Here is a 27978-nt window from a genome sequence, read left to right on the forward strand (position 1 = left end):
TGGGGGCGACAAACAACTGGAAAGCGAACCACACTGTATGGGGGCCGGGGGAGGTAGACGGACCACACACTGCATGGATTCAGGTTCCGGGGAGTCCCAGAAGGCATCTACCTTTAGAGCTTCGTGCCTGAACCACCAGTCCCATGTCCTGGCGAGCTCAGGCCAGAATCCCAATCCCAGGGCCAGGAAAAGCAGGAACAAGGAAACCCGGTCTTGTCCCACCCTGTCCGCCCTGGGCCGAGGACCTGCAGGGTGGGTGTGAGAGGGTGGGTCACCAGCTCCCTGAGGGAGGCCACACCCCAGGCACCGGGGCACGGACCACAGAGGGACCAGGCTTCCAGCAGAGGGGACACAGGCTCGCTGTGGTCCTTGGAGCCCAGCCAGTGGGGAGACGGGCAGCAACCAGGGAGCGTCGCTGGCGCTGTCCATGGTGCTGAGCCCCAGACTCCGGCTCCTCCTCCGGCCGCCGTGCCTCCCTCCCGTCTGGGTGGCCCCAGAGCCTCCGGGCCAGGCTGACGCCTCGGCCTGGGCCCCGACTCATCATCGTACGTCCCTGCGCTTCCTTCTGAGCAAGCTCTTCGGCCTCTTCCCTTCGCTGCTGTGTGAGGCTGGGTCCAGAAGCAGACCCTGACGCACGGATGTCAGCGGAACTGCTCCCAGAAAAACCCGGGAAGCCGTAGGGCGTGGGACCAAGGACTGTGGGGAGCTCTGGGGACAGTGTTGGTCACCCCTCAGGGTGTCCTGATCGGGAGCGAGGGGGGGGTATTTGGACCACCACACACGTCTGCCACTGGGTGAGGGCCGCCCCTCAGACGACATAGATTCCAGGGACTCCCAGTTCCCCCAGGACGGGCACAGGGCATGCCGGGAGCCCGAGGGAGACCCGGGCAAGGCTCTGGGAAGAGAAAGCACCCCGGGGGTCCTCGTGTATGAACACGCGCAGGGGTCTGAGCGGACGCGGCAGACCTCCGCAGCATCGACCCGGCCCTGCCTCCTGCGTCCGCACCTTCAAGCCCCTGCACCAACCCTGCTCACCCCTGGGCCCCACGCCCTTCCGGGCCCACCCGCTGCAGGGACGGCCCCGTGTCCTCGCCGCCCTGCAAGGCCCCACACGGCAGCCCTCGGCCCCACGCTGCGGTCCACAGCCTGGCTCATGTCTCCTTCCACTGAGCGCCCCGGCCCCCGCCCTCGCCCACGCCCAGGCCTCTGCTCCCCGGGTCACCAGCCCAGAGAGGAAGGCAGGGACCTCGCGGTGAACGGGGTCCTAACAGAGGGGTGGTGGTGCCGTGGAAAGAGAGTGGGTGGGCCCCCACCCACGCGAGATGGCGGTGCCACCATGTGTCTCTGGACAGGGACCCAGCCCCTGAGTCTCAGCAGCTCTGTCTGTAACTCAGGTCGCAGACCCTCCCACTAGGGCTGCCGCCAGAATTAAGGGTCTGGCGCCTGCAGCGCTCAGCCCCTCACGGCCCCTTCCTCCTCCACCCTCCACGCACAGCTCACGGGCCACGGCAGGAGCCCCCCGACACCTGGGTCATGGCCCAGCACACGGCCTACCGGAGCCAAACACTGACCGTGGGTGGCAGAGGCCAGCTGGCGAAGATGACCCCCTCGTCCTCAGATGCATCCTGTTCCTTGAGCTGCTGAGCTCGGGCTGTCACATTCTGATGTCACTCCAAAGGCTGTGACATGTGGCATCTTGGAGAGCAATGGAACTGCCAGCGGCTGGGGCGGGCCCAGGGTAAGGAGGCCACCGGACTGTCTAACGCGCCATCTCCCGCACTGGTTCCCAGCACCTGGCCTGCCCCTCCTGGCCATCTGTCCCCGCCGGCGGAAGGCCTACGCTCCCCGCCGAGCCTGGGGCTGCAGATGATCCTTCCGCCTGGAGGGCAGCGTCAGCTCCCGCCTGCTCTTGGCAGGAAGGTGGGCGAGTGGGCAGAAGTCCGGGCTCAGGACCAATCTCCTTAGATACTCCGGAGCCCACACAGAGAAGCAAACCCGCCTTCGGCCACCTGCTTCAGCCCTGGAGCCACCCGTCCATGATCGTGACGTTCTGCTAGCCATTTGGTTAGTTTCGGCGGCATCAGCCCCACTGCGCGCCGCACACAGCGTGGCTCCAGGGGGCTGGGAGAGGACGTGGGGAGGATGACAGTGACCGCGGCCGTAACCAGAGCCGCCAAGATAAACTGAGCCCTAGCTGTGTCCTCCGCATTCACCCAGTGTTTTACATAAGTTAACTCCCTTAGGCTTCCAACAATCCCATTTTACAGATGAAGAAAGCGAGGCACAGAGAGGCTGAGCAACTCCCCCCAGGCCACACAGCCAGTAAGAGGAGTGAGGATTTGGATGCACATGGTCTGACTCCAGAGTCTAGGCTCTTGGTGCTGCCCCAGCACGGAGCAGAGGCTAGTGTGAGGGTGGGCCCAGCATGCTCCACAGGGAGCTCTGGGTCCCCAGAATCCCCACCCTCCCACCCCCGGGAGGCACCTGGATTCCTCCTGTCACAGCCCGGGGCCACACAGAGGACTTGACCTTGAGTCGGCTGAGCTCCGAAGGTCATGATCCGCTTGGTTACCTCCATTCCACCACTCATTCCCACGCATTGTGGGGAACCTGTTCTCCACTGGAGGCCCCAAAGCCCTAACGGGGCATCCCAGTGTGTAAACTTCCAGAGGCAGTGAGGCTCTCCCTCTCTCCTCCTCGGCCTTGCTCTCCTGAGGATCCCAGCCAGCCATCCCGCAGCCATCCAGCAGGATTAGCTCCACACGCGCTCCAGCCTGCTCCACCCTAACAGGGTCCGTGTCAGCCCCAAAACTCATCCATCTTCCACTGAATTTATTAGAAAGCATCCTACAGGCAAACGGTATCTGATGACACACAGACCAAAGCTTCGCTGCTGGCTGTCCCACAATGCTCCAGGAAGCGGCCCCAACTGGCATGCAAAACCCTGAGGACGCCCCCAGACCTGGAGGTCGTCAGTCACTGGCAGAGGATTCAGCTCACTCCTGCACGAGTGACCCCTACTTAGGAATATTTCTGTAGGTCACCGCCATGGCACTCAGCTGGAACGATGACCGTGAACCTCAGAGTCTAGTGGGCAGAACGGGAGCTAAGAGGTCAGGAAGCCCTGGGTTCAAATCCCATCCGCCACTTCCTGGCTGCGTGACATTCACCGGCAGCTTGGCCACTCTGAGCCCCATGTTCCTGGGCTGTGAGAGGCCCTGGCAGAAGCGGGGTGCTCAGCAAATGTGTTCCCTCCCCACTGCCCCACCCCAGGAGTCCTTGCAGGCCATCTGGTCCCAGGGCTGCCGACAGATGGCTCCTGGGCACATCCTGCCGCTGCCTGGTTCAGCCCACGCAGGCGTGCAGGCAGCATGACGAGGCGGGTGTCAGGCCTGCCCAGCACAGCAGCAGCGCAAGCCACCCGCCCCGGTCATGACGGGAGCTGCCTGCAGGCCTTTGCCTGGGACTGAGTCTGGAACCCCACCGGGTCACACACCTGATGAGGAAAGAGCTGACAGGCTAGAAAGTCTACAGCCCAGAACATAATAATGGACAGAGAGAGACGAGCTGTACAGATCCCTACTGAGTGCGCCACGCCGACCAGAGAGAGTCTCCCAGGCCCAGAAACCAGACTGACTCCTGTCTCAGAGTCACACCTGGGGACCCGAGGTTGGGGGTCCCAGCACTTCCTTCAGGACATCACATGGGTGTGAGGACGCTTGGAGCAAGTGGGGGCTTTCATGCTTACAATGGCCTCTTGAGCCACTCGGGTTAGTGAAAGCGACTCATTCCAAACTCCATTTTTTCTTAAATCTTGAACTTTGCAGCCTCCCCAGCCCACTTAGGAAGCTGTGCCTTTGTGTGCAGTGACAGTCATTGTCTCTTGTTCTTAGACAGCTGGGTGGCCGTCTCTAAAAATAAATAAATTTAATTATAATTAAATAAAAAGTAAAGTGAGTTTGGTTTTCAATGACTATAAAAGCAATTGATAAAATCCCCCAAAAATATGTATTTGAGAGAAGTGAAAATACAGAATTATAGAGATACGAGACATAAGGAACCCCATCCATCAGATGGCCCTGCACCCCCTCGGCGTCCCCTGCCTGGTGTCTGTAAGAAGGGACTCCCTGTGGGGACAGCAGGTGCGTGCACTCAGCAGGACAGCAGGACATTCAGCAGGGAAGCAAATCCCCAAGTCCTGGGACGCGGGCCACCCAGGCTCCCTCCGGCCCCTGCCTGAGAGTTCCAGAAACCGGGCTTCATCCCCCACAAAGGCCTGGGCTGAGCAACCAGAATCTGCTCTTCCCCTTCCTCCGGAAGCCAGGTGTTGGTGACGCTCCCAGGTGCGGGAACAAGGCTTCCCGGGGACACGCGAGGGCGGAGGAAGGTGCAGGCTGCGGGGAGAGCTGCCAGCCCCGTCCTTCTAGGGCTGGCACTTAATTCTCTTTCATGGGGTCCCTATCCCAGGAAGCTCTGCGGGGTGGAGTTCCTGCAGCCACAGAACTAGCTCTGGGGGACCCCGGCTGGGGTGGAAATAGTGCTCCCCATGGGGTCAGGCAAAGCCGGGTGGAACCCCAATCCCACCACCCTGCTGCCGCAATGCTGGGGCAAGGAGCCTGGCCCCACCAAGCCTCAGGTTTCTCAGCTGCTGTGGGGCATGAGGGGTTGAGGGGTCCCAGCACCCACTGCAGGTGGGTCCTACGATGAGGCCTGTATCTGGCCCGTTTCACGACATCTATTCCGCAGACACCAGCCTCCCCTCGCCGGCCACCCGTGCTCCCATTTTCACCTTGAACCCAGGCAGGGTCTGTGGAGTCAGGAGAATGGCCACGCGCTTCTCCATCTGGGTCAGAGAAAAGTCAAGCAACGGCTCCGCCGCCCTCTCCAAGCTCGCCAGGTGCTGGACGGGAAGCGCCAGATGACCGCACAGCGGGTCAGCTCGGGGGATTCCGGCCCTTCAGGCCTCAGGGTGCGCGAAGCGTCCCAGCCAGTAATGAGGGCAGGCGGGCGGGGGAGCCGGCCAGGGGCCCCGAGTCACCCCCGACACAGTACCCGCCCCACAGCCCTGAGGTGTAAGGCGGTCTCTGCAGACCTGAGCAAGGGCTGGATTTGGCCTCTGCAGGCCTGGGTTCAAATCCCAGCCCATCCACTACAAGCTGTGAAACCCCTGCCTCCTCCTTCTTGTCTGTCAATTGGAGACAACAATTCCACGAGCCACAGAGGGTCTTGAGCCGGACCCCCCAGGCGTTGCTGACCAGCTCCTGCCTGCACCTCCACACTGCCTGGCTCTGGGATCCTCCTCCCCTTTCCCTCCACCCAACTCCTGCTTCTCCTTAGATCCTAGAACTCCCTCAGGGCTCTGTGTCTCCTGTAACCCCAACACCAATCTCCATGTCCACACATAGCAGGCCCCGATAAATACGTGCTGAATGAATTCACCTCTTCCAGGAAGCCCTCCCTGACTTCCCACCACCCGGCCCTCCTCTGGGCAGCCCAGAGGTGCTCCCCACCACGGCCCCAGCGCTGGTCCCCTGTCCATCTAGACTGTTCTGGGGCTTCTGGAGTATGGACCTTGTCAGCCATATTCCCTACCCCCACCCAGCAAAGCACCCAACACACAGTAGGTGCTCAATAAACTGTGGGCAGTCGAGGGGCATCAACACATGAGACACCTCAGGAAAATTCTCCCAAACACGTTAGCCCCCTTCTCCCCTTCACAGCCAGGCCTCTCAGCATGGGTCTGTCTCCCTACCCCTCCGGCTCCTTCCTCCCCTAAACACCCCATGCTCCCAATTCAATCTGACTTCTTACAGTGACCGATTCCATCTAAAACGTGAAGCCTGGTGTGCGTTCTTCTCTGCTCCCTGTGTTCTGTGCTTCCAGACCAGGAGGGCGGGCTTTGGGGGGTGCTGGCGGGGGCAGCCCCGGGAAGGGGCTGGGTTATCCATCCAGCCTGGGGCAGTGCTGGGCACTAAGAGGCTTTCCAAGCCCCTGATTACACAGCGGCAGCACAATTAACACTCAGCCACCCTCAGTCCCAGCCGACCCCTGAGCCAGGAAAGCGGGGGAGGGGGCACCCTGAGTGTCCATCACTTCCCCCTCCTCTAGGCCTCAGTCCTCTCAGGGACTTGGCTGGGGTATCTTCGGGCCCAATAAATAGCACCCCTGCTCCTGCCTACATTTGGACTCACCCAAGGGGACGACGAGAGTTAGGTCCGTGCAGAGCTGGGCTCGGCAGAGCGCAGGGCTCCTGAGGAAGGTCCCCAGGGAGGGTGGGATATAAGCCTCACACCAGCAGGACCCAGAGCTGACCTCATCACCCCATCCCTACCCCACCCAACTGTGGGCCCATGCCCTCACGTCCACCTTGTCCCAAACCCACAAATCAGAGCAGCCCTCTGTCCCTGGGGCAGCCTGGCCGGGGGTGGGAGGGGTGGTTAGGGCAGGAGGCTCATCCCACAGGATGAGGGCTGGGGACAGGGCCCGCAGCAGCGGCCAGGCAGACAGGAGGGACCAGGCCCACTTCGCTGACAGAGCAGACTGCCTTCCTCCCATTCGTAAATAAGCCCGGCCGCTTCCCTCTGGCCGGGGGGCTTGCATCCCTTCAGAATCATTTTGCCGTCCCTGCTCAGAGCCCAGATGGGTAGGCACCGATGTAGCTCTGAGGGACCCGGGTTCACCCTCGTCCTGTCCACGTCCCCCCGGGATGGCATGGGTCCTGCTCCCGGGGGCAGGCCTCATACCCCAGTGTGGTTCCTTCTGCAGACACCCTTGCTTCAGACAACACCTGAACGCTTCTGTCCAAGGTGGGGCCTTCATTGTACAAATGGGGAAACTGAGGCCCACAGAGGCCGAGCGGCTGGTCCAGCGTCACACAGCTGGGCACAAGCTCTGCCTGGACCTGCCCGGGGGTCTCCGGGCCACCATCACCACCTGTCACCACATAGCATGGCTCCTCACGAACATGCAGCTACAGCAACCCCAACCCCCACATTTTCAGCCACTGGGCCAATTTATCACCTGTCACCCCACTGTCCCCATATGGACGTGCACCTGTACCTGAACAAATGTCCCAGTTTGAGGTTTTGAAAATTGGGTCACCTGCAAGGAAGGTACCATCGTAAAGGTGTGCCCGGAGTCACAGGGTGGACCTGAGGGTCCCCAGCTCCACCCCAAACGTTCCCAAGCCTGATACTCAGGGAGTCACCTGAAAGCAACATCACCACTGAGTCCTTGTTGTGAAGCTCACAGGGGTCCCGGGTCCCAGCTGGACGCCCCAGCCCAGCGGTCTCCCTGCGGCCCGGCATAGTACTGGGCCCTCCTGGAAACACAGCAGTGGGCCCTGAGCCAGGCCCCCCAAGCCACGCCCCCACACTGCCCTCCCCCACACGCTGCCCCCCAATCCCTGGCTCCAGCTCCTCTGGGCTGAACTGCAGGCTGCCCTCCGTGGTTAAGGGGGGGCCGGGACTGAGGTGGGTCAAAGGGGAGGGTCAAGGCATCAGAGTCACCCTGTGGTATCTTCCCCAGGGATGCTGACAAGCGTGAGTGGGACGGCTGTGGCTTCCGCCGTCCACGGTTCCACCGTCAGCAGAAAGACGAGCATCCGAATGACCTTCGGAGTATCAGGTACACCTAATGCTTTATCACAGTCCGCCCTTGAAGAGACCCAAGGGGACCGTCTTCTGATCCGATTTAGAGCTGAGGATACGGAGGCAGCGAGAGGCCAACCGCTCACAGGGCAGCGGACGCAGAGGAAGGCAGGCGCAGGGTGACCGGGTCCCCCTCGGTGCCCCCACCCTGCAGAGGCCCAAGCGCCCAGGACAAGGCATGGGGGAGGGGCCTCGTTCCAGGGACACAGAGCTTCTGTCTGGAGCAATGAGTTTTGGAATGAACTGCACGGCGCTGAGGCCGCACCCATGCAGAACACAATTCGTGCCGCTAAGGGGTCCCTTAAAAACAGTCAAGTGCACAAATTTGATGTTATATATAGATTTTACTGCAATCTTTAGAAAATTAATTATGTGATATATCAAAAACCCACTGAGTCGTGCACTTTAAACAGGTGAATGGTATGTGAATTATAGCTTTAATAAACCTGGGTTTTAGGGAAACCTAGAGGTGTGGGGACCTGCCACAGGGCCTCCGCCAGGGCCGGGTACTGGTGCAGTGGGCTGGGATCCGCTTGGCCACACCCCGCGCACCTGCCTGCCCCACGGCCGCACCCTGGGGGGGCAGACTTCCATTAGCTCTGCCGACACCCTGAGCAAAGGGCCCCCGTGTACTCTGAGGCCAGGGGCCGGGGCCAGGGGAGCCTCCAGTGTGGGTCCATGCCCCCCTCCAAAGGGAAGGGCCTGCAGGTCACTGCCTGGGACTCGCAGCGATGATTCTCGTGCCAAGGCTCACCTCTCATTCAGAACAAGGCCGGAACAGACAGCCCCAGCTCCTCCCCTAACTCCCTGAGACCAGCGGGTCCCTTCTCCTGGGTGAGCTCCTGGCTCCAGGTCTATTGAATGGGGACAATGACAACATCCCCTAGGGACAATGTCTGGGCCCTGCCCACCTGCCCAGGGCAGGGACACGTGTGCTCCCACTAAACAGCAGGGTGGCTTCCTTCCCTCCTGGCACAGTCACTCAGAGAGAGGTCCCTGTCACCCATGGGTGGGTGTCACGGGTGCTAAGGGCCACAGTGGATTCTGACACAGCTGTTCCACGAGGCTGAGCCAACGCGATGATCCAGGAGGTCAGCGCGGCCTCGGAGCCAAATGCACAGAGTCGGCGGAGCAGAGGCACCGGCCAGCCCACCTGTGTCCCCTCTGCAGCCCTACACCTACCGAAGGGGCCGCCATCCGCAGCGGGGGCTCCTCACAGCAAACCTGCAGAGGAGGAGTCGGGGGCCAGAGGCTGGCCACCCCCCAGCTGACCTCTGCAGAGTGGATAACCTCGCGAGGCCCACGCGCAGGGAGGCCAGGCTGCAGGAAGCCAGTCCACCCCTGAAGGAAGACCTGCCTCTCCTCTTGTCTTCTGTACTATTTCTCCCTCGCGCTGCAATTGACATGGAACATCGTATCCAATTAAGGTGTACAACGTGTCCATTTCACACACTTACGTGTTACAAGAAGATCACCACCTTAGGGTTAGCGAACAGCTCCATCAGGTTGCAGATGACCATTTCCCTTTGGTGGGGAGACTATTTAAGATCTGTTTCCTCAGCCGCTTTCAAGTATACAATGTCGCATTAACCGCGGTCCACATGCGGCGCATTCGATCCCACGCCCACTGACCTTCGGAGGAAATCACCTCCCAGCAGCACGACCCTCTGACCACCCCCACCCCCCAGCTTGAAAGGGAGTCTCAGCACTTACCCTACAGAGCAGCCCTGCCTGAGTTCTTGACCCACAGAACCCAGAGGTCATAGTGAAATGCTTCTTGTCTTAAGTCTCTGAGATGCAGAGTGGTTAGTGACCCAGTAATAGTAACCATATCACTCACCGTGTGACTTTGGACACGGGACGACCCCCTCCCTGCAGCTCTCTTTCCTGACCCAGAGAAGGGGTCATCTCCACGCCTCCCGGAGCGGGTAGACCCTTCCAGCGAGACCAGGGACGTCATGATGATACACAGTAGCCGTCCAGGAGGGGTAGCCGCCCTCGTCATGGTCAGTGTCATTATATTTCCCCGTGAAGGCCACTCAGGCAGTCCTCAGTGGCACAGCCAAGGCACCTCCCGGCAGGCACACCAAGGAACCATGAACACAGACTCCCGTCACCATGCGCTGGAGCTGAGCTTGATCCTTTCTCTTTCTGTAAAAGCCAGGGGGGCTGAGACGGATGGGTTTGCCGTGACCCACAGACGAGTCCCGGCTGCATGACATCCGTGGTCTCACTCTTTGAAAGATCACACAAACTAAAAGACTGGGTAATTGTTAGTTTCGTAGACAACAAGGTATTAGACTCTCTGGTCAAGCCCTTAAGACCAGCCCTACCCTTTCACCAGGAAACCGTGTCTTGGAGAGCCAGAGATGGGAATAACCAGAAATACAGGAAAACGTACATTCACGAGGATGCTGCTCACGTCTTAAAACACTCAATGTTGGTGCCTCTGGTGCGAAAAAGTAGGGGGCGCGGTGTACCCCGCTACTCACTGGCACCTGCGCCTGCCAGCCTCTGACAGGCTCTTGGGTTGACCGAAGCCCGTGGACGAAGCTCAGCCTTCCGTCCGCCACCACACCACGTGCCTTGGCTGTCCCGGGAAACCTCGGCCTCCACAGCCTCCCCCGCCAGCAGCCTGTTTTGTCCGTTTACCCGCAGAGCCTGCCAGGAGCTCCAAGACCCGCCAGGCAACAGCCCAGCACCCTGGAGCCGCGCCGTTTCTCACCCCTGTGCTTCCCCCACCCCCTGCAGTGCGGGCCCGGCTGCTCCCTGCTCCAGACTCAGCTCTCTGCCCACCTGCTCCCAGGCTCTGACACGGCCCCGCCGCGCCCCAGCTCCTGCCACACGGGGTTACGAGCACCTGCTGATATTTCCCCGGCTCCGGAGGTTCTGTTCTTACCCCCTCCCCACTCACACACCCTCACACCAACACACCCACCGCGGGCACTCAGCCGCAGTCTGACAGGCAGATCCACACGCCGTCACTGAATCAGTAATTATATCCACGACGGACTACTATGCAGCCATAAAAAAGTATTTACTCAGCGCGTGTGATAACAAGGGGACGGTTTCCAGTGTGTTGAATACTTAAAGGATACAAAACTATGTTTCTGTGACAACTGACAAGGGCTTGGTAAGAAGGAAATATCCCAAAACTGAAGCAAAGTTTCAGGGGCAGTGAAATCAGGATGTTATCTTTCCCCTCTTTTGTCTACTGCTGTGTTTCCAAACGCTTCTGTAATGAGATAAAATACAGAAATAAAATCAAAACCTCCGCACGAGGAGCATCCATACACAGCGAGGCTCCGAGCCTGACACACAGGCCACATCAATGGCGGAGCAAGTCTGCGCAGCTTCACAAAGGGCCTGACCTGTCCTCGGGGTTACAAACGGTTCAGGGTCATTTTACCACCTTCCGCATCAAAGCCAAGGGAGGAACCCCCAGGGCTCAGGCCCTGACTCCTGCAGCCCGTTCATCCTGTGATGGATGGGTCCCCAAGCAGACGAGCCAGCTGGGGTGTGCACGGTGAACAGAGAACGGAGGCACGTGTCCCTCACTCAGTGACCCATGGGCTACCCAACCCCCTCTGCAGTGAGGAACTGGAGGTGTTTAACATTCTGGAACTGTCACCTTCAAAACAGAGAACACTGACTTCCCTCCCCTGCCAGGGTTTAAACATCACCTTGACATGTGGACAGGCCACGCAGCATGGACACCGCCCGTCAGCATCAGCACTGGGAGTTCTCGCGTGGCACAGGCGTGACCGTGCACCAAAACCACTCAGAAAGATACTAGCAGTCAATGCGACACTACAAACGTTCCGTGGCCTGGACGTTTTTTCCGAGACATTAAAAACTCCCTTACTGATGGTTATAAATGGATGAAAAATAAAAACAGTAAAGCCAGTATTTACTCAGTCGTCGTCGGCAGCCGTCCGTCTCGAGAGACGATGGCGTAGCTTCCCGAGAGTCTATCTGCACCGCCGAGAATGGCTGTGCAGTCCGACTCGGGAGTGACAATCCCTGCCGCACTTGTTACAGGTGAAGGCAGATGGCTGTTGTTGCTGCTGCTGACGCTGCTTCCGCCTCGATCTTTTCTGGATCGCCTCCTCGTTGCGCGCAGCCTCTGCCCGTGACGTACCTTGCCTGACCGCGAGCCTCCAGGCTAGGCGGTCGTCTGCTTGAACTTCCCATGTGTTGAGATTGATGGAGCATTGTGTCATGTCCTTTTTGCAGATTGATTTAAAACATTAGACACACAGAGAATCCACATTTTTTTGTTTATTTGTTTTTTTAAGATTTTATTTATTTTTAGAGAGAGGGGAAGGGAGAGAGAAAGAGAAGGAGGGAAAGATCACTGTGTGGCTGCCTCTCACACGCCCCCAACTGGGGACCCGGCCCGCAACCCAGGCCTGTGCCCTGACTGGGAAGCGAACCTGTGACCTTTTGGTTCGCAGGCCTGGCGCTCAATCCACTGAGCCACAGCAGCCAGGGCGAGAATTCACGTATCTCACTGCTTCCTGTACCACACACCCAGAGGAGCGTGAACGGCGCCGGCTTCTTCCGCTCGTCACGTCACTTCGATGGTGGGCGACCTCTGCCCCACGCCTCTGAGGATCGTCTTTCTAAGCCAAGATCAGCTCCAAGGTTTTACTCTTTGTACTTTCAACATCCCGACCTGCCTTCGAGAGAGTGTCTTGGCGTGAGGTGCTCTTTTCCGGTGTCACTTCCTCTGGCACCATCACTCTTCCCGTCTCGGCCACGCTCCTGACTCCGCCTGGAGGTCCACGTTCCCTCAGTCTCGGCCCTCTGGCGCCCTGAGTGTCCCGAACAGCAGCGGCTTCCATCCAGGGTCTGCGATTTCTCCCGCTGGCCTTCCATGCGGACCTCTCTTCCGGCAGCGTGACCTTCACGTCCGTGCTGAACGTGCACTCTGTGGGCCAGTCTCTCTCTGGGTCTTGCGTTTCTGTAAAACGCCGCGTGGGTTTATCACGGAGAGGCCAGGAGGCAACGTCATTGGGTGCTTCGCTGTCTGCAGGGGAACTAACAGAAGCACGGTGACCAGCCAGGGACGGACGTGGCAAAAGGGGACTGGGTCACGGATCACATGATGCAGTCGGTTCCTTGGTCAGTGACTTGTGGACTGAAGGACTCGGGCGAGGTTTGCGCTTCGGGCAATTACTCCCTCACGCAGGCAGCTGCAACTGGGACTGTGTGGTTGGGGGACCGGTGTTATTTACCTGCACAGGGGTGGCTGAGATCTGCACCTGCTGGACCTGTGCAGAGTGAAGAGTGCTTCTACTCAGGGAGTCCGGCCAGGGAAGGTGTGGTCTTTGGTTCAAAAAAAAAAAGGCTCTGGACTGCTCTGAGGTCAGACTGGAAGGCGGAGCATCTGTCCACTCAGTCACTCACACACACGCCCAGCGCCTGGTGGGGACCAGGTACTGAGCTGTGTGCAGAGCAGACAGGTCCCCGGTATGTGTCTACTGAGGCTGCATGGGACAGGGCTCCAGTCCCCTGCGTCAGAAAGGCCTGGGGTCCAGCCCTGCCTTAGGATCTGAGCTGGGCACCCGTCCCGGCTGGGACTGGGTTCTTCAGCTCAGGCAACGGCTGGCGCAGGCTACTGTAAGCAAGAAGGAAGTTACTGGGGGGCTCTAGAGGAGCCACAGACTGGGGGCACGGGCACAGTAGCGGGACCAGGGACCTCAGAGCAGAAGCTGGGCAGGACTGGGGGTTCTGTTTCAGGAACCCCCAACTGTTACATGTATCTGTTGTGGTGCAACAAGTCACCTCAAAGCTTGAAGGCTTAAAACAAGCCATTTCTGCTGCTCATGAGCCTGCAGTCTGGGTGGGTCTTGGTGAGCAGTGAGGGGGGCTTCTATAAGGAGAGAAGGCGCCCCAGGGGCTGCTTCCTAGGTCCTAGGCAACCTCCCCAGGTAACCGGAACCAGACAGTGCGGGGGAAACCCTAATCCTTCCAGAGCAGCAGTGAATGCCTTCAGCAGCCAGGGTCCGAAATGGGATGGATGGGCCTGATGCGAAGCGACGGGGGAGACAGAACAGCCAAGTGCAGGTGCAGGACTCTGGGTCCGGGCCCAACCCACCAGCCAAGAAAAGCCGGTTTGGAGAGACAACTGAGGGCGGTGCTGAGGCGGGCCGGAGCTCAGAGGACGGGAACCTGTCCCCACTTTGTGAGGGGGTGGCGCCCAGCTCTGCAGGGAGTGCCCCTGCCTCTCAGAGGTGTGTGCTGGTGAAGGACGGAGGCCCTGAGTTTGCCTTAAAACCCTTCAGCGAAAAGGAGGGACAGTAAGTGAAGCAAGAACAGCGAAATCTTGGGGCAGCTGGAGAGGGGGGGGCACTCAACAGCTCATTTCCTCGACGTTTGTACATTTCCAACAAGTTCATAAGATGTTTGTGAAATTACAAAAATTCAAAAGCTGGCAGTGACGATGAAAGTAGCTCCCTTTTATTGAGATGTCTGCACAGTATGTGCATTATTTCACTCAGTACCAAAGCTCGTGTGGCCGGCAGTCCCATCCCTGCCTTATGGAGGGAGGGGGAAGCTGAGTCAGAGGCTGAAGCACCTGCTTAGTCTCCCGGCCGCCTCAGGACACAGCTCCAGGTGGCAGGGCCGCAGCCGCTTCGGGACGGGGGAAGCAGGCGGCCAGGCCCGCCCAGAGGTGGCCCTGGGCCTGCCATTGGAGATCCCATCCCTGCCTGGGGCAGCCGGGACCTCTGAGCCGCCTTTGTTCTGCCTCAATGGGCCCATTCAGCCCAGGGCTCTGGAGGACAAAGGTCCCCACTGTGTACAGAAGCTGCGTCTGTCCGGGGCAGCACAGCGGGTCCCAGGTGGGCCCTGCTCCCCAGGCAGGCTGGCAAGTGCCTGCTGGGCTCAGGCAGGGGAGCCTGGGGGCTGCCAGGAACCAGCACACAGCACTTTGCAAATGCTGTTCCTCCTGCCTGGAATATACTAGAACGTTGTGTCCCTTAGATGTTGGTGAACCTGGGGCCTCTGGACTCAGCTCTTCCCACTCACTTTTCTGCCTAGCACAGAGTGGGTGCTCCAGAAGTAATTGCTGAATGAATGAGTGAATGAGTGAGTGAGTGAGTGAATGAATGAGTGAATGAGTGAGCAAATGAGTGAGTGAATGAGTGAGTGATTGAATGAGTGAATGAGTGAATGAGTGAGTGAATGAGTGAATGAGTGAGTGAGTGAATGAGTGAATGAGTGAGTGAGTGAGTGAATGAGTGAATGAGTGAGTGAATGAGTGAGTGAATGAGTGAATAAGTGAGTGAATAAGTGAGTGAGTGAATGAGTGAATGAGTGAATGAGTGAATGAGTGAGTGAATGAGTGAGTGAATGAGTGAATGAGTGAGTGAATGAGTGAGTGAGTGAATGAGTGAGTGAGTGAATGAGTGAGTGAGTGAATGAGTGAGTGAATGAGTGAGTGAGTGAATGAGTGAGTGAATGAGTGAGTGAATAAGTGAGTGAATAAGTGAGTGAGTGAATGAGTGAGTGAATGAGTGAGTGAATGAGTGAGTGAGTGAGTGAATGAGTGAGTGAATGAGTGAGGGAATGAGTGAGTGAATGAGTGAGTGAGTGAATGAGTGAGTGAGTGAGTGAGTGAATGAGTGAGTGAGTGAGTGAATGAATGAGTGAATGACAGCAATGACCTTGCCCCTCAGCGGGGCGCGTCCAGAATCTAGCATCCCCCTTGGCAGACACGGGAAACCACTAAAGTCTGTTGAACAAAAGTGAAAAGAATGTTCAGCCTCATCGGTATTCAGACAGGAAATAAAACAAATATTTTCCATCCATGATATTTGCAAAGGTCAAACAAATTAGAATACCTAATGCTGATCACCATGTGGTGGAAGAGAGAAACTTTCTGGAGAATAATTTGGCACTACATGTCAGGAACGTTAAACACAGGCATAATTTTTACAGAAAATTGCACGCACAGGGCTCTCTCGTAAGAAAATTATTCCAAACTGTGGGGGAGGGATGGGAGCAGGGAGGCTTCATGCTCAAACCGTGTTCACTCACTTGGTGTTGGTTATAAAAGGAAAAAAAAAACCCTCAGTACCCAGCAATCAGGGGTGATGAACTGAACCACGGCACGTCTATCACAGGAAGAGTGCGCAGCCGTTGAAGGAATTGGGGGGCAGGGGCTGAGGGGACTCCCACTCCGCTGCCCCTCCCCTCAGGCCTGTGAGGGGAGAGAGGTGTGAAGGGTGGACTCCGAAATGACAGCGCCCATGGCCTCTTCTTGAACAGCCGGTGGGGTGAGGGGTCCCTTAAATACTATAACCCCGCCCAAGAGGGAAAAGCTGTCCAATGGGCGACAGGCTCTCACCATTTCCATCAATCACAAAAGCCAAGGGGGTGGGAGGCAGGCCAAGGTCGCCCCCTTCCCAGGACGTCCAGCCTTCCCCCACCTGCCCGCATAGTAGGCCCACCTATGTCGTTTGTGGGGACCGGAACAAGAGCCCCTTGCTCAACGAGCAGGGGAAAAGTGTCCTTCAAAGGTACTGAAAGAGAAAGCCTTTCCGTTCGCCATGACCTGTCATGGTGTCAGCTATTTGCTATTTAATGGCAGTCGGAATAAAGAAAAACGTTGAAATTATGGGCATGAGTTGCATCACTCATCATTCCGTGGTGCAGCCTAGTGTAAAACCCACATGGAAGCACTGTGAGCCGGAATGCAGGATCACTGACACACGCAGTTCGTGCTGGGAGCTGTACACGCATCTGCGCTTTGTTCTTCCCAGACCGGCGGGGAGGCGGCCAGAAGCCAGCCCCTCGGCCCCTGGGCCACCTGTGGACGCGGCCCGGTCTGCACGCAGCGGTGGAGACGGCCGAGCGAGGAGGGGCCGTGGCTGTCCTGTGCCTCCCGTCCTACGGTGACACTGCTGTCAGCATCAGTGATCAGCTACCGCAGGGAAGTGGCCCGAGCAGGAAGGGATCAGTCAGGGTCCTCGGTGCTTGGCGCCGTTCAGAATGTCCCTGCCTCCTCTGCGCGTTCAGAACGAGCTCTGGTTCACCCAGAGAGCAGCGTGGCCGCCCCCAAGGACCCCACCGTGCATGGGAGCTCGGCCGCCCTCCGAATGAACACGAGGTAAGCGGGGAACTGAGGAAACGCCTGCGGCACGTGTCACCTCCGCCCACACGCACACTCCGCTGCCCCATCAGGCGCCACTTACAAGACATGGGCTCCACGGTACAATTGCTAGAAATTTCAAGATGGGAAGAGCAGAGCACCTAACCCAGCGCAGGGTCCTTCCGAACGTGGGGTTCTCTCTCAGGGCACGGCTGCACACCGAGAAGCCAGCCCCGGAGCGAGGCACTGGGAAATCCTTACACCCTCGGGCTTAATTTGAAAAGTAGCCTTCGAAGTGGTTTACGTGGAGAGATGGCAGCTTTTCTGAAAGGCGGGTGTGGGCGCTGAAACGAACACGGGCAGGAACGGTCCCAAGCAGCTCCCATGGACCTCTGCAAGGGGCCGGAGGCTGCCCCGGAACCCCCGCCCTGAAGCCCTGGCGTCTCCCCAAGACCTCCAACACCTCTTACAAAAACACCCCTTAGTTCTGCGAGATGGAAGGACGGAAACCAAAAGCTGGGGCAAGTATGAACCACCAGGAGATGATGTGGAACCAGGTACTAGAATTTGACGTCAGCCCCGCAGAAAGAAAAGGAGCAAAACCCAACTCTGGGGGGTGCGCCAGCCTCCCCGGGAGGGAGAACGAAGTCAGCAGGTATGTGGCTGACAGAGGGGGTGCGGCAACAGGGACCCCTCTGCAGGGCAGACCTCGGAGTCCGCAAGGCCTTCGCTCCACAGAGCTCGTGACAACCCGGGGCAGGAAGAGTGTAGGGAAACTGAGGCTCAGAGAGGCGATGTGCTTCAGCGGAGAGCACCCAAAGGTGCCCCATCGCAACCTCCGTGCCTCCCCCTCCACTGAAATGGAGACAATAGACATTTGTAAAATTCCAGGCAAGCTTATGCAAATAACATTCCTAAACCGAAGCAAAGGGGACCAAGATCTGATTTTCAAAAATCAAAGGTCAGCTCTCCCGGCTCCCCCTCCCAGCTGGCCTTAGGCCCCTGCCACCGGGGGCTCCCCCTCCCAGCTGTGGCTTCCCGGGGGGGTGGGGACGGGGTCGGGTGGCCCGTCTGAGCACAGCTCTAAGGGCTGGTCTGACTCCGACCCCTGAAGAGCGGACATCATTGGTCGTGGACAATATTTATTAAATGCTGACTGTGCCCCAGGCCCGGGCGTGGGAGGTAGGGGGACGCGTTCACAGACACCGAGCCATTAACTGCCGAGTTCACTGTGAGCGCTGCTTCCCTGGAGCGGGGGTGGGGGGGTCAGGGAGAACAGGGTCCAGCATCAAACAACTGGGCATTCCTCGTTTCAAGTGACCTAAGCCATAACCCACAGCAGAAGCCAGGGCTCAGAGAGACTGCGTGGCCGCCCCGGATGAGGGACTGGGCCAGACGCCACTGAGCATGGGTCTCCTGGCTCCAGACCTTGGCTATCTCCTCTGGTTGGAAACACAGCTCCTCAGCCCCCAGGACTGGAAGCTTTGATTGGAATCCAATAAACGAGATCAAAGGCGATTCCTACGACAGAAAGCAAACAATCCAAATCCTTCTAGGATTTCTGTGGCTCCGATCCTAGTGGCAAGGGACAGGAGCTGCCTGAGTTCCCGGGGAACCGGTCAAGGCTGTGCAAGGGGGAGGCCGCTGCCTGCAAGGGGCAGAGACTCAGCGGAAGGTCTGAAATGCACCAGCGCACGGAACAGGTGCATCGGGGCTGGGTGGACCTCAGACCTGGCTCACCGGGAAGTCTCAGATGCCACCAGCATCCCCGGGGCTCATCACGCTCTGCCCGCCACTGACAGTGCTGTTGGCTTAAGACTGGCTGCCTTCATGGTCTCAAGGTAGCTGATGGCAGCAGCAGGGCTTCCACGTGCCATCGCAGGACAGGCTTGGCTTCCTGCGGCCCTCTCTACACTCCACCCGACCTCCAGAACGACAGCCATGTCCCTGCTAGAATCAGTCCATGCAAGGGGGCGACGTGACCCTTGGCCACACTGGCCCAGGCCACAGCCACAGATCTCTTGCTGGGAATGCCCCGAGTTCTCAGTGGGGCGAGAAGCACTAACGGTTGGGAGATCAGCCACAATACCCTCCACCGGGAGCAAATTTGGCTGAATGCTGGGGCTCCCCACAGGCTGCAGCCCCTCTCCAGGGTGGTTTAGGCCAGGGCAGAACGCTGACGGTCTCCGAGGCATGAGCTCCAAACATGGAGACAATTCTATGCGATAGAGACTCCCCAAATGCGGGACGCAGAGAGGCCTGTGCCCCCCACCCTGACCTTACCAACTCTTAAACAAGTCACTCCCCTCCTCGGAGCTCCCCCTCCGCGTCCCCAACTGCAAAATCAGGACAACTCCGGAGAGATGAACGACTACTCTGAAGTCACACGGGGCACACAAGGGCTGCAAGGACACGGGGCTAGAGAAACAGAGGAACATCTCCTTCCACACATGAAGAGGCATGTGCACAGGATGGAGTTTAAGGGCAGAGAGGCTAGATGGAAGGAGAGCGGGGGGGTGGGGTGGTCCCCCACAGAAGAGCATGCCCCAAAGGTGTTACCCGTCAGGCGTTGGAGTGACCGTTTCTCCCCAAAGGGATTGAGCCACCTGCCACCTCCCTGGCTGTGAGCTGCATCTGGTCCATCACCGCCTGCCCAGTGCCAGACCCAGAGGAAGCTGTGCGGGGCAAGCGCTGCTGTGTGCAGGACGGAGAGATGCTGGAAATCCAACCTAGCCCAGGAGCGCCTAGTTCAAACACCCCACAGCCAGTCCGGGGCTGGCGGCCAGAGAGCAGAGCCACGAGTCTTTCCTGGGGCCGTGTCTGACTCTTGATAAAAGTCTGAACCCACAGCTGCTTCCTGGCTTTCTCCCAGCCCTGGGGCCCCCTGAAGACCCAGGTCCTTCTCCTGCCCTGGGAGCCTCAAATGCAAGCCTCTCCCCGGCACCCACCCATCCTTGCAAAGTCCCCGGTGCTCCAAGGTGTCCTGCACCCGCGCCCAACTCTCAATGCTCAGTCCGCTGAGCTGAGCCTAGAGTTGGGGAAACAAAACAAAAACAAAATACTGCTCTAATTCACACCGAGGTGTGGATGACGAAGGACAGCCAAGCCCTTCGCAAGGTATTTGAGGGTTCACAAGAGCCTCAGAAGCTCCAGCGGGACTCCCACTGGAGGAGATGGCATTGAACTTGAGACCTAAAGGCTGAGAATGAGTCAGCCATGAGAGGAGCAAGAGGTAGAGGGCACCAAGCCGGGACATAAGGGAAGGCCTGCTCCAGGGAAAGGAAGCGGGTCGGGGCCCCTGAGGGCACTGAAGGCGTGTCTGTGGACCAGATGACCAGGTGGGACAGGCAGCTGTACAACTGGGTCTTCTGCCAGCCCCCAGCATCCACTATTTGCTCACGAAGCTCTTACAGGAACCAGACTTTTAGGTTCTAATAGCACGGTGCATTCGATGCTTCTATGAAACCAAGCGCCGGGTTGAATGCTTTCCATATTGGCATAATCGCCGGCTGTCCCGACAACCTTGGAAGTTTTACAAAGGAAGAAAGTGAAGCTCAGAAAGATCTAGTAACTTGTCCAAGGGTGCCCAGCACGGGAAGCCTCAGAAGCAGAATTTGAACACTGCTCCCTCTGACCTCCAAACCCGTGACTGCCCTGTGCTCTGAGCACAAACTGCAGGCAAGATGCACCAGCGTGAACATCTGCTTTCATGCGGGGGGCGGGGGTTGGGAGGCGGGGACAGAAATCTCATCTGATTCTAATTCTAATTCTAATAATTATCGCTATTGCTCCCTCTACTAGACCTTCCTCTACCAGGCTCCTGCTCTTGTCCCTCTCTGCACCCCTAGCACCTGGGCCCTGGGCCCTAAAACAGCTGGAGCTCAGTCTGGGGTGCAGACCACGGCCAAGCCTCAGTTTCTTCATCTATAAAATGGGGATGAGGGGCATGTGGACGTTGTGTGAGGCTCCAGAGCACCGTGGGAGCTCAACACACTTCAGCTGCCAGTTAGCCATTTGTAATCTCCAGGCGGCTCCTTCACCCACCGTCTCTCTGACCCTCACAGAAACCCGCAGACCCGTAGGCAGGATGGTTTCGGTCACGCCCATTTTACAGATGGGGACGCTGAGGAGGTGAGCAGTCTCCTGAATACCCCAGGACTCCCTTCTAGAGCACAGGCTGCCCGAGGGCAGGATCCCCGTCCAGGCCCCGGGGCTAAAACCGTGACTGGCACCCAGTCGGTGCTCAGGAACCAGCTGCTGCCTGAATAAAGAGGAATTAAAAATCGTCACCTCCACTCTAACTCTGCACGTGCCCCTGCCAAGAGCTGGCGAGTGAATGATAGAAGGGGGGCAGGTGGGGTGAAGAAGGACTTAATGTTGGCACGTGTCTCCTGTGGGTCGGGCAGGGGGCTGTTACTCTTCATCACTAAGCCCTGTGCACTGTCCTGTCACGCTCCCCGTGGGACGGGACCACGGAGGCTTCCTTCAGAAAGCCAGACCAGAGCGGCCTGCCAAGATGCCCTTGGCCAGCGCCAGACCACAGAGGCACCTGCCAGCGACCCAGAGGCCTTTCGCCCTCTGCCATTCAGGGAACACTCGCCACACTCGCTGATCTCTCCTCAACCTCGCCCAGGCTAGGGACAAAGGGCCGCTTCCGGCTCCCTGGGCTCCAGAAAGCCCTAGCTCTGGGGCAGAGCCCGCCCCTGGCCCCCGGCTGCCCAGCCCCCTCTCCTCGCACGCCCAGCAGCAAAGCATGACTCAACGGTTCTCCTCTAGGGAGCAGCATTCCCGGGCCCAGGTTACACACCCAGCCTCTGCACTCTGGGTCAGGGCACCCTGGGAGCGCGCTACCCCGGCCTCCGAGGGGATCCGAGACCCGCGGCTTCGTTTCCGGCCGAGCCAGGCAACAACGCGGCGGGACACCACCCGGGAGTGACCGTCACCGCGGGTGCGGAGACCACACAGGTTCCCCAACACAGGCACCCACGCGCACCAGCCCCACGGACGCCATGCTCAGGGCCTGGAGCATCCGTGAGGACCTCTTGCCAAAAATCCACAAACACTTGTCTGCAGCTAGCCCAGCAGCCCCCAGGGTCCCTAAGCCCCGGAAGGTCTCCGGCACGTGTCCCTACCGCAGCAAGCTGACGCCTCGCGCTAGCGCTCCCCATCCCAAACCGGGCTTCACTCCGCAGGCCCCTGGCAGCCACTCAGCGGCCCTCCCCACCGTTCCCCCCACACGCTGGAGGTGGGCAGAGGGGACCCCTGGAAGTTCTGGCCTCTGAGAGAGAGACGTTCACCCTCCAATTGCCACCACCTCTGGGCGGGTTGGGCTTGGGCGTGTAGAGGCAATTTAGGGGAATTCAAAGGCAGGGCCCCTTTGGGGTGGCACGTCCCACTTTATTTTGGCAAATTCTGACAGTTTGGGGCCAGCTGCTTCTATCTCAGGATAATTCACCAGGAATAAAAGACCAACCCCAAACCAGCCACCTTCTCCCACCCACTGGGGCCCGGCCCAGTCTCTGGAGGCACAGGGCGGGGCGAGGACAGGGCCTCTCCGGGGAATCCGGCAATGTCTGTCTTTTTCTGGGTCCCTCTTCGTCTCTGGGGAGTGAACAGCCTAGAAAATTCTGCGGGCTCTGGGCAGGGCTGAAATAGCAAATCCGGGGTTCTAAGCCATTAAATTTCCCCGGGATTTCTTCCCCAGATTAACCGCAGGGATGGCCTTTTTAAAACTGATGGCCAGGGCAGGTTCAGAATGCCACCAGGCCCGGGGGCGGAAAGCCGGAGGGCGACGCGGAGGAGGGCGCTGCCCTCTCGGGCGGCCAGGCAGCGGCGGCCAGGGCCTGGGGCTCCCTCCCTCGTGGGTCCGGGCCGGGGCGGGGCGGGGGGACACGACACACAGCGCGCGGTCCAAACCTTCGGAGGGCATTCGGTGCGACGGCGGGCCCGCGCCGCGGCCGGAGGGGGCCTCGGACAACACGTACGTTACCTTCGGTCACATAGCTGTGGTCCCGCAGGAAGCTGTGGTTAATTTTCCGCGTGTCCGTGTCTTCGCCCATTGAAGGCCGTGCCCGGTGCCCTGGGCATGCCCCGCCGCCGCTCACCGATGCAATCCGCAGAGGTCGCGCCGGGCGCGCGGGCCATGCCGCCGCAGCCTAGCAAGGGCGCGGGCCGCCGGGGCCCCGGGGGGCGGGCATCGCGGTCGGGGGCGGCCGGGCACAGGCGGGGGCGGCCGGGCGGGCGCCGCGGTCAGGCGAGCGCGCGGCGGGCGGGCGGCGGCCGCGGGTGGGGGCGCGCCGGGGCCCGGGCGCGCATCCCGGCCGGTGCGCGCTGCGTCCTTGCGCCCGGCGGCGGCGGCCTGGTGTCGGGGCGCCTGGCTGCGGCGGCGGCGGCGGCGGCGGGAGGGGACGCGCGCGGCGCTGTGCCGACCGAGCCGGGGCCGAGCTGGGCTGCGCGGGCTGGGGCCGCCGCGGCTGCCGCTGTCGCAGGCCCCTCCCTCACGCCGCCCGCTCCTCCGCCCCCGCGGCCCCGCCGCCCGCCGCGCGCCCGCCGCCCCGCACCCTGCAGGTGGAGCCGCGCCCCGGCGGAGGCGGCACCTCGGCACTCCGACCCTCACGGGTGGGCACCTTTGGTGCCCGGGTGCGCTAGCGGAGGGGGGAAGAAGGGGAGGCCAGGCTGGGGAGGGGGCGCCGGTCAGCTGCGCTTTGAGCGGACACCTTGAGCGTCCAGGTGCTGCGATTATGGGGGAGATGGCCAATGGAGGGGGATTAGGAGAGGGGAGGGCAGGTGGGCCGCTCACGCGCGCGGAGAGCAGCGACTGGGAGGACAGGGAGGGGGAATATAGGGTCCCCTTCACTGGTAGAAGAGGGTGAGGAGGACACGTTCCGAGGGCTTTCGGGAGCGCAAAACCGGAGCCGAGGTACGAAGCTGGGAGGGGAACGGGGACGGTCAGCACTCTACAAGGTAGAGAAAAGAAAGCTCTGGATGAGTTGGCTGGGGTGGTTGGCCTCCTCCAGGCAGAGCTCCATGATCTCTCCTCATGCTCACCTTTCTACTGACTCATGAGGAAGTGTTGAAACAGCCCTGGGTACACTCCAAAAATCAGACTGTAAATATGGGGGTCCCTCCTCCTCCCCATCCAGGCAGGGACCTCCCCGCCTGCCCTCCCTTGTCATGGCTGTAACCTGAGTCACAGGGTACACAGTGCCTGGCACAGAACAGGCCCTCTAAAATAGTCGTCCCCCTTTCATTGATTGGCTGCCTCCTCCAGGCTGACCCCCTGCCTGCTGAATAGGGTCCCCTGCATGGAACACACGCACAGGTGGAGGCTTTAGAGGTGTTGGGGAAGGAATGGATCAACCCACGCAGTATTTTCCTAGGTGCTTAGCAAACCCTCTTTGGAAGGGGAGGGGAGGAAGGTACCCTTTGGGAGGGGAAACCGAGGGGGCCAAGACGTTAGGGGCTGAAACCCCAGGTGGGAGGTGGAACCCTTCTCCCCGAGATCCGCAATTCTGGGATGCTCTTTGCTTAATTGGCTCGTCAGGCAGTTCTCCAAACTACACTGGGGGCGCAGGCTCCGTGCAAGGAGCAGGTGAGCACAGGGCCCCGTCGGGAGTGAAGGCAGCTGGCGTCCACGTCTTCTCTCGCCGCACCTGGGCTGCTCAGGTTCCCCACACCCCCTCCTCCACCCCCTCCTCGTACCCTCCTCGCCTCCTTAGCTCAGGAGAGCAAAACGACTTCAGCCTTGGGAAGACAGGCAGGCTGGGTCCAAGTGCTGCTAACAAGGGGGCCGGGCCAGCACGGAGTCACCTGCGAAACGCAGGTGAGCGCAGGAGTTGCCTCCCCAGGCTGGCGTGGCCAGTTCAGGCTTAGCAGAAGCTGGCCTTGCCGGTGCCCAGAATGCTCCGAGTTGTCACAGCACTGGGCCTCGCCCTCATGCAGGTCCTTCACCCCTCCTCTCCAATCTTAGGGAGACCCATGTTCTCCACCTGTCAGTTCTGCTGAAACACCACCCACCTTCTGGGAGGCCCTGGGCCTCAGTGAGAGGGGCCAGCCCTGACCCAGCACAGCAGTCCACCCCCGAGTCGGCCTCTGAGCCAGGCGGTACACCCTGGAGTTGGTGATCCCCCACCTCGCTGGGCAGCCCTGCCCCGACTCCCCCTACCCACGCCCCATGCAGTCTCCCCCGTTCTCCTGAAGCGCCCCTTCCATCAGAACCAAGACCCCTACCTCGACCTCCTGCCCCCTCCCAACCTCCTGCCATCTATCGCTTCCTCAGTCTCTGCGTTGTCCCTGCCATCCGGGCACCAGGCTGAGCTCCTGATCCCACCCCTCTGTCCTCCATCCTCAGCCTCTCTCTGTACAGACTCCTCCCCTTTCCTTCACTCCTTCATGACAAATGTTTGTTGAGCATCTATTATGTGCAGACACGCTCCCAACACAGGAGTAGAGAGCAGAACCAAACAGACAGAACCCCCACTTGGTGGGGTTGACCTCCTCATGGGGCGAGAGCCACAGATCATGCGAATGAACGTGGAGCCTGGAGGTCATGGGGGTGAGGAGAGAGAGTGGGGTGCAGGGGTGGGGTGGTGGCGGGGGGCGGTCTGTGTCTGAAGGTGAGGGAGAGGTCTCTGTGCTGTGGTGAAACTCGTCAGCATCCCTCCGGGGCTCCCCATGGCAAAGCCTGATTCCACGTCCCCTTCCAGCTGCCAGCATAGGGCTCGCCTCCCCGGCCCGACCAGTGTCACAGGGACACGACACTCGCCTTGCTCTCTTCCCCCTCCCATGCCTCCCCCTCCCGGAGCCCCACCAGCCTGACTTCTTACCACCACCCACCCCTCCTCCCCGAAAAGACGCTGGTCCCCCTGGTATGGGCGATGACTTTCCTGTTCCTGACAGTGGACGGGTCGCTGGCCTCCTCCTTTAGCTGCTGGCCCAGCAGTGGCCACCCTGTGGGCCACCCCACCGCTCCTTCCCTTCACTCCCACGGCAGCCACCGGGGCTCAGCTAGTTTGTAAGTCACACGTTTTCTCGTGGACCCTGAAACGCTGTAAGTCACGCATTTTCTCATGGACCCTGAAATGCTGTGTCTCCATCAGCAGCCATTTGCCCAACGTCGTTTTAACTGGCGTGACATCCGTGTGCAGAAAAGTGCACAGAAGGGAGATGTTGGACGCCTCACGGAGTAACCGCTGTACCACTGCCGCCCACAGTAGGAAAAGGGACACAGTCAGCCTCGGAGGCCACCCCAGCACCACCCCGCTGAGTCCTAGCACCGAGAATAGTGTGTCACGTACTGAGTAACGCTCGGAATTGACTCAAGTGCATGGCAAGTTCACGGGCAAGCCGCTCTGCGCTCTACGAGGATCGCTTCCCTTGCATTGCTGATTCCTAGTGGGGTTGGCAGGCTTTCCATTTGGCCATCGGCACTTCCGTTCTGTGAACGGCCTGTTCTTTCCTTTGCCCATTTCGCCGTGAGGTTATTTGGCTTTTTCTTGCTGATCTCCTGGAGCTTCTTAAATAATTTTACTACCCATCCTCTGTCTGCTTCTGTGTGTTGCAAATATTCTCTTCTAATTTGTCACTTTTCTCTTAGCTTTGTTTATGGTACGTACTCTTTTCCTACAGAAGTCACTGCTTTGGATGTAGAGAAGTTTATCAGTATTTTTCTTTAAGTATTTTGCCTTTTGCGTCCTGTGCGATAAATCCTTCTCTACCTCCTGAGTCATAGAGAAGGGCTATGGAATGTCTGTCTTTTCCTTTAAATCTAGCCCATCTAGAGCATCCTGTTCTGTTTGGGGTGAAGTCGAGATCTAATGATACACTTTCCCCATAAATAACCTAAAATCCAAATCATCCGTGGAAGAGCCTGCTCTTCTCCCACTTGGTTATAATGCCAGGTCTCTTCCTACCAAGTTCCAGATCTGTGCGAGTCGATTTCTGGATTCTCTGTTCTGTTCCATTGATATATTTGTTTATCTTGACACAAATACCACCTGTACCAGTTACTGAAGCTATATAATAAGTTCTTGAAATTAGATCATCTTAGTTCTCCAAATTTGTTCTTTTCTCTCAAAGTTGTTCTATCTTAGGTCCTTTGTATTTCCATATGAATTCTAGAATTAGTTTATCAGTTTCCCCCCCAAAAAAGCTTGTTGAGATTTTAATCGGATCGTGTTGAATCTATAGATCAAATTATGGAGAAATATCATCTGAGCAATATTGCGTCTTCCAACCCATGAACATAGTACACCTCCCCACTTACTTAGGTCTCCTCTGGTATGCAAGTGTTTCACGTCTGTTGCAAGATTCATTCCTCCCTTAGCTCATATTGTACATGGTATTTTTTAATGTTCGTTTCTGATCAATCTTATATCCTGCAAACTTGCTAAAATCATTATTGATTCTCAGAGCTTTTCTGTAGATCTGATCAGACTTCTACGCGGACAGTCCTGTCGCCTGTAAGTGAAGACAATTTTACGTCTTCCTTTCTGATCTGCATGCCATCTGTTCTCTGTTGCGTTACTATGCTGGCTGTAACCTCCGGCAGGATGCAGAACTGTCATGGCACACGTGGCCATCCTCGCCTGTCCCCAGTCTCGAGGGAAGCATTCAGAGATGTTCTTTATGAAATTGAGGAAGGTCATTTCTGTTCCTAGTTTAGTGAGACATTTTGATCAGAAAGAGAGGTTGGCTTATGTCAAATATTTTTTATGTGTCTATGAAGGTGATTGTACAGGTCTTTTTATTGTTAATATGGTGACTCCCATGGATCCATTTTCAGATGGGAAGCCCACCCCGCATGCCGGGGATAACCCCGCTTGGTCGGGGTGTGCCGCCCACTCTCCGGGTTGCTGAACTAGACTTGTTAAGTCTGTCTGTAGCAATGCCCGTGAGGAACATTGGTTTGGTCCGCCGTTTTCTCTTCTCACCGCGTCTGTGTCTGGTCCTAATACCAGGGCGATGCTGCCACACAGAACAGCGACGGCTTGGGAAGTGTCTTCTTTTCTTAAACTTTCTGGAAGCGCTTGTGTAGAACTGGCACTTATTTATGTCTTCAATGTTTGGTAAAAATCATCGGTGAAGTCATCTGGGCCTGGCGCTTTCTTCGTGGAAAGGTTCTGAATTATCAATCCAATTTCTTTAATAGTTAGAGGACTACTCAGGATATCTTTTTCTTCTCGAGTGAGCTCTGGTAGCTTATGACTTTCAAGTACTTCGTAAGTTCCA

The 27978-nt window shown here is 58.5% G+C and overlaps 1 protein-coding gene across 1 annotated transcript in view; it reads right to left on the reverse strand.

Moving 5' to 3' along the window:
* The window catches only part of PPP2R2C (protein phosphatase 2 regulatory subunit Bgamma), a 76807-nt gene extending 53887 nt beyond the window's left edge, over positions 1-22920 (reverse strand). The window contains exon 1 of the mRNA XM_090267099.1: positions 22739-22920. Within this exon, the coding sequence (XP_090123225.1) occupies positions 22739-22808 (70 nt within the window). The 5' untranslated portion in view covers positions 22809-22920. The remainder of the gene's footprint in view (positions 1-22738) is intronic.
* Between the last annotated feature and the right edge of the window lie 5058 nt (positions 22921-27978).

This window comes from Furipterus horrens, unplaced genomic scaffold (genome assembly GCF_987537825.1).
Source record: "Furipterus horrens unplaced genomic scaffold, mFurHor1.1.pri manual_scaffold_2, whole genome shotgun sequence".
NCBI lineage: Eukaryota > Metazoa > Chordata > Mammalia > Chiroptera > Furipteridae > Furipterus > Furipterus horrens.